Here is a 5,929-nt window from a genome sequence, read left to right as displayed (position 1 = left end):
ACTTTGACGGATTCCAAGACATGAAGACCAAAAATACGCCATGATGCCAGGTGGATACGTTGTAGAAAACTAAAACACATGAAACCTTTTGCGTTTGCGTTGTTGTCTCCATCATCCAATCTTTCGTCCCAACCACATAGAGTTCTCAGAACATAGAAAATCTTGCAAACCAAGAGAAAAATTTAATACAAGTTTTCCCTTGAGAAAGAAGGGAAGGTTGAAGGTGGTGAAGAGATAACCATCCTCACCACCGTCTCCCTAACCTTACTTTATACATCATTCTATAACCTTTGTTTCAAATATATTCACAAGCATCAAGAAAAGGAAATGAGGGTGTGGGCGAGAGCCGCTGGAGCCATAAAAGACAAGAACAGCATATGGGTTGCAAAGTTCGCGCGAAAGAGTGAGTTCCACAACCCTAATTTAGAAGCTGTGGTGATCAAGGCTACAAGCCATGATGATCAACGCATAGATTCTAAGAACGTTCAGAAAGTGTTCCATTGGTTACGAACCTCACCCTCGTACCTCAAACCTATTGTGTGGTCTCTCTCCATGCGCATGCAGAAGACTCGAAGCTGGGTGGTCGCGATGAAAGGCTTGATGCTCATCCATGGCATTTTCTGCTGTGACATCCCGATAGTGCAACGCATGGGGAGATTACCCTTTGACCTCTCAAACTTTTCTGATGCCCATTTGAGCACCGAGAAGGCTTGGGACTTCAACGATTTCATTCGTGCTTATTTTGCGTATTTGGACCAAAGATCGGCGTACGTATCCTCCGAGGTTAGAAAGCTAAAGAAGAATAACAAGGAGATGGAGGTGGAGGAGACGTTGATGGAAGAGCTTGAGGGTTTGCAAAAGTTGCAAGGGTTGGTTGATATGCTTCTTCAGATCAGGCCTCGGAACGAGAACATGAATGTTGGTTTGGTTCTTGAAGCCATGGACTGTGTTATAGTTGAGGTTTTCGGTGTGTATAGTAAGTTTTGCAACAAGATTGCCAAGGTTTTGTTGAGGATATATGAAATGGGTGGGAGGATGGAAGCAAGTATTGGCCTCAAGGTTCTTCAGAAAGCATCGATTCAAAGGGAGGAGTTGTCTTCGTTCCTTGAGTTTTGCAAGGATATTGGTGTCCTCAATGCCTCTCAGTGTCCCCAAATTGAAAGAATTTCTCAGGAGGACATTCAAGATCTTGTGAAAATAATCAATGGTGCCTCTTCCAAAAAGAAGGATGGTGTTGCGGCAAATGATGAGGACAAAGCCATTGTGGTAAGAGATTGTTCTACCATTGTACCTGTTTCACACCAGAAGGACTCAGAGAAGGGTTTGACGACCATCATCACTCACCAATGGGAGGTTTTTGATAATGATGATGATGTGATGTTTGGTGGTAAAGGAATGCATACTGTCTCTGGTGAAAAGGATATTCGCAACACAACCAACCCTTTTGAGGAATCTTATCACATTGTGCCTTATGTTTCTGGTCACAATCAACCTCTTCCAGATCTAATTAGTTTTTAATTAGCATTATAGAACCGATGTTTACGTGTTGTTCACTTTTTTTCAGTTTGCTAGATTCATTGTGCCATGTGTATATTATTCTTCCGGGGTAAAGGAAAATGTGGGGAAATGGAATCCGAAGGGGTAATGTTCTTATTCATACTCTTCTCCATAACTGCGGAAGAACTTGTGAATCAGCTTTTCTTCTGCATTAGAAAATAATTCATGACATACTTCTGTTTTATTGTTGTTGAATATATGATAATTAGATATTGAAATTGCAGAATATTTTAACGTCATCTATTTTTATTTTTCTGCCCATGATCGATGTTAACTAACTTGTTAATTTGAACAATTTCAATTCGACACATGTTGATCATGAACCTAACACCAAATTATTTATTTATTTTTTAGGATTTTCTGCAAAAATGTGATAGATATTCTTGGGCTGCTTAACATGAATTAGGTAACAAGATGGCTCGGATATAATCAAGTTCATCTAAGTACGATTAAGATAAAGATCCTAACTAACTTATGCGTAAAAGTGTCTTTGGAGTCACTCTTCTCATATTAAGAAGCCACACGAAGATACATTAGCAAAGAGAGCATATCATACAAGTAAAGAAAACATTTCTTACGGGAAGAAAATTTGAAGAGCTGATCTTGTGAGATCATTTCAACCTTTTGTGACCCTTATAAGAATATTTGGGCTTTTGTAAGTAAATAGACAAATTTGAACCGAAAATTATGTATCTAGACAAAAAAAAAATTCAAATTATCAAAGTAGCCAAATCGTGGGGACTCAAACAACTTTAAATGAAGAAGTCGTGCCCCCTGCACGACTTTACCCTGACAAAGTGGTCAGAGATGAAGTCGTGCACCCCAAAACGATTTTAGGGTGTTGTAATCGATTACAAGGCGCGGTAATCGATTACTGAGTGCTGAAGTCATGTAAGAGGAGCACGACTTCACCTTGTATAAACAAAAATTCCCCTGGTAATCGACTACACCATGGTTGTAATCGATTACCAACAGGTAATATGGGTTAAAACTCTCTGGTAATCGATTACAACCATGTTGTAATCGATTATCAACAGCGTGAATGGACAAAAGTTATGGTTTTTGACAAAGTTATTTACTATGTCTTTTGTTATTGTTCTTTAATTATTAATTTACTTTTATTCTTTGACAATTTTGTTTTGTTGATTTTGTTAGACAAAAAAGAAATTTAAATCATCATTATGTTAAAGTAAAAAGAAAATAAAAACAAAATTTATAAGAAACAGTAATAGTATTTTATTAATTAGTGAAGGGATTATAAAAAGGTAAGATTAAGAAAAAACTATTGACGAAATGGACATTTCCCCCTATGATGACCTTCGTTGCGGCAGTAAGAACATTTTTTTCAGCTGAGTTGAAGTGGACTGATCCATCTCATTATGGATTATAGTCGTAGTTGGTCTTTCAGATGCCTTGACGTCACATTTGAGGATCTGGTATGAAGTTTGGACCAATATACGCAGATCGATAATCTTCATTTTGGATGGGGTGAAATTGTACTTCGTATGCCTTCTAAATGTTGTTAAGACTATACACTGGATCGATATATTGAGTTAGTGGTATATGAGAATATGCACAAACGAAAATGACATGATGACATGGGAGACGAGTAGCTTGGAAGTGACCGCAATAACACCACCATTCATTTAGCCTGACATTGTACGAAATTGGATGTGGGTAATATTGGTGCGATGTTGAAATTTCCTGAACAACAACTTTAGAGTTTTCACGATTATATACATGAACATGAAAAAATGCGGATTGTTGTTGATTTTTTCGAATAAAGTCAGTGATTTCTTCAAGATATTGGTGGCCTGTTTGTCGAATGTAATGTGCTTTTAAGCCTTGCTCAACAAACCATAATTGTGTCCTCTCAAATGTTGTTTTGATCAGAGCACAAATTGATAATGAACATGCTTCCTTTAAAACGAAATTCATGCACTCAGCAAGATTACTGGTCATAATATCTTCTGCCTCCATCAAAAGCTTGAGACCATTTTTTTAATGGAATTTTATTTATCCAAGCAACTTGTTGGGGGTATTGGTCTCTCATTGCAGTAAATTTTGTTGTCACAGTGGGTTGATTGACCTCGTAAGCTGTAAGCATGTAATAAAATAAAAAATCAAAGAATTTTGTGTACAAAATTTAATCTTTAAATTGGTAGTAAAATTTAGTGTAATAGTACCTAAATTGATGAATTGTTTTTTGAGTTCCTGATTTTTGAATTTGTTGTTGAAGTTGGAAGCTAGATGACGTATGCAATAAACAAAGTTCAAACCATCATCTTTCCAACCAACTTATTTTGATCTTAAAGTTGATAGGATATCTTCCCTCTGTCAGTGATGATGCAAATATTTTGTTGAGGGGTAACATGTTCTCAAAGTAACTGAAAGACCCATATCAATGCCTCCTTTGTCTCACCTTCTACAGTGGCAAATGGCAATAGAAAAAGATATATATTACCATCCTGACGATGGTGTTGAGCAAAGTTTTATGATATCTTCCCATTAGAAAGGTTCCATCTACTTGGAGAATTAGTTTACAATATTTGTATGGAAAATAGAATGACTTAGTTTTAATACTAAGAGGGGAGGGGGCTGAATTGGTGTAACTGAAAAATCAGAGTCTTTTTGAAATATTTTTCGTAAAAGAATAAACTTTCAAAATTTTCTTGAATTGCGAGGAAAAAGATATTTCAAGTACAACGAAAATAGTTGACTACGTCAAAAATAAATTCGACTTTGAAAATAAAAGTGCAGGGATAGAGAATTCAAACACAGGCTTTTATAATAGTTCGGCCAAACTGCCTACATCTACTGTTCTTCCTGTACCCGGAAGCAAATGCTCTATAATAATCAGGGTTTTTACAACAAGGTTTCTGTTGCGACCTCCACATCAGAATATAAAACACCTCTCTAACCCTCTAACCAAAATATAGGCATATACAAAAGAAAGACAACATCAAGATGTCCCCTTTCCTACAGTCCTCACTACTTTGAACAATCCTCAAAGTCTAAAACGCCTTACGTTCTCTTCCTGTAGTCACAACAGGGCAGCCACAATCTTCACAAGATTGAGAGAAGAAGTTGATCATGTTTCAGACACCTCAATGTGCAGGTTGATCAATCTGTCTTTGAGCACAAATTCTTGCACTGCAAGCAACCACCAAAGAATGAACACCTCGGTCTTCTTGATGAGTTCTTTGAGCTTTAGCACGTTCTGCAAATCTGAAAAGAATCAATTAACTCGTTAAAATCACAAAAGTCTATGCAGAAATCAAATTTGCGTCTATATATAGTTTTTCACAAAACTAACGCTCCTAAGTCAACTATGCTACTAATAGAGTCATTTATACAGAGACAGTTATAACAGATAGTAGTAATTAGACCAACTTAATTGATTACGCATTTAATACAATTGACTAACAATTAATGCTTGGTCAAAGATATAAAATATAATTGTTAGACATCACAAGCATCAACAGAATTTCAAAACATCACTAACTAAGTCGAGTAGCTTGTGCTTACAATTGACTTCGTAACACTTCAATGCAGTTTTGAAAACTTTCTTTGCAAAAATACTCACAACACTATTTGAAAATAATTATGCAAAGTCAAAATTTTTAATCGACTTGCTTCATAATGAAGTCGACTTAAAACTATTGTTTTGCCACACAATATAACTTCAACAAAAGTGCATGTGGTTTTTCTTTTCTAAATAATATGTTATGCAATCACAAATAATATCTCATGTAGAACATAGTGAATTTGCATACTTTGAAAGAATCAACACAAACATGTTCTCAAGTATTCATAAACATGAAAGTAATGAACATGTAGCACATATAAACACACAACAACACATGTTGTCATCATAAAAAACCAGAAGTTCTGAGATTGGAAGGTTTAGCTAAACCAGTGCTCCCCTTATCAACAATCTCAACAATCTTCCCATTTTTTGATGATGCACAACCATGATTAATATCAAACACGTTTGTACAATATATCAACCAATTTATATCAGAGCAATCAAATATATCGATCAACTTGTATCAGAGCAAATGTATAAAAAAGAATTCTTATTTCAATTTGTATCAGAGCAGATAAATGTTGAAATATTCTCATAAAACATATATTTCGTATCAGAACATATCAAAGCATTCTTCCCAATGTATATCAACATTCAAAGCATTTTGTGCTTTCCTACTTGTACTGTGCCCTTGATCATGGTACAAAGGTTGATCAAGACAATATCGGAGGATACAATATATTATTACAATGTTGGGCATGGGAACGAATTACATGTATTTCTCCGCAAATACATGAAGTCACTGACCAGGATATTGCTGTCGGTGCTACTTTCCCGCTAGCG

The 5,929-nt window shown here is 35.9% G+C and overlaps 1 protein-coding gene across 1 annotated transcript; it reads left to right on the top strand.

Annotated features, from left to right (window-relative positions):
• Positions 1–357: 357 nt before the first annotated feature.
• On the top strand, positions 358–1,740 carry LOC106768122 (putative clathrin assembly protein At1g25240). Its single transcript, XM_014653077.2, has one exon. It carries the CDS (start codon positions 553–555, stop codon positions 1,516–1,518), a length of 966 nt encoding a protein of 321 aa, XP_014508563.2. The 5' UTR covers positions 358–552; the 3' UTR covers positions 1,519–1,740.
• Positions 1,741–5,929: the final 4,189 nt, after the last annotated feature.

The sequence above is a fragment of the Vigna radiata genome, chromosome 7 (assembly GCF_000741045.1).
Source record: "Vigna radiata var. radiata cultivar VC1973A chromosome 7, Vradiata_ver6, whole genome shotgun sequence".
Classification (NCBI taxonomy): Eukaryota; Viridiplantae; Streptophyta; class Magnoliopsida; order Fabales; family Fabaceae; genus Vigna; species Vigna radiata.
The sequence above is the reverse complement of the archived record's forward strand: the minus strand, read 5'-3'. Positions and strand labels throughout refer to the sequence as shown.

Excerpts from the sequence above, each read along its gene's own strand:
- LOC106768122 (XM_014653077.2), top strand. The coding sequence starts at position 553 with ATGCGCATGCAGAAGACTCGAAGCTGGGTGGTCGCGATGAAAGGCTTG.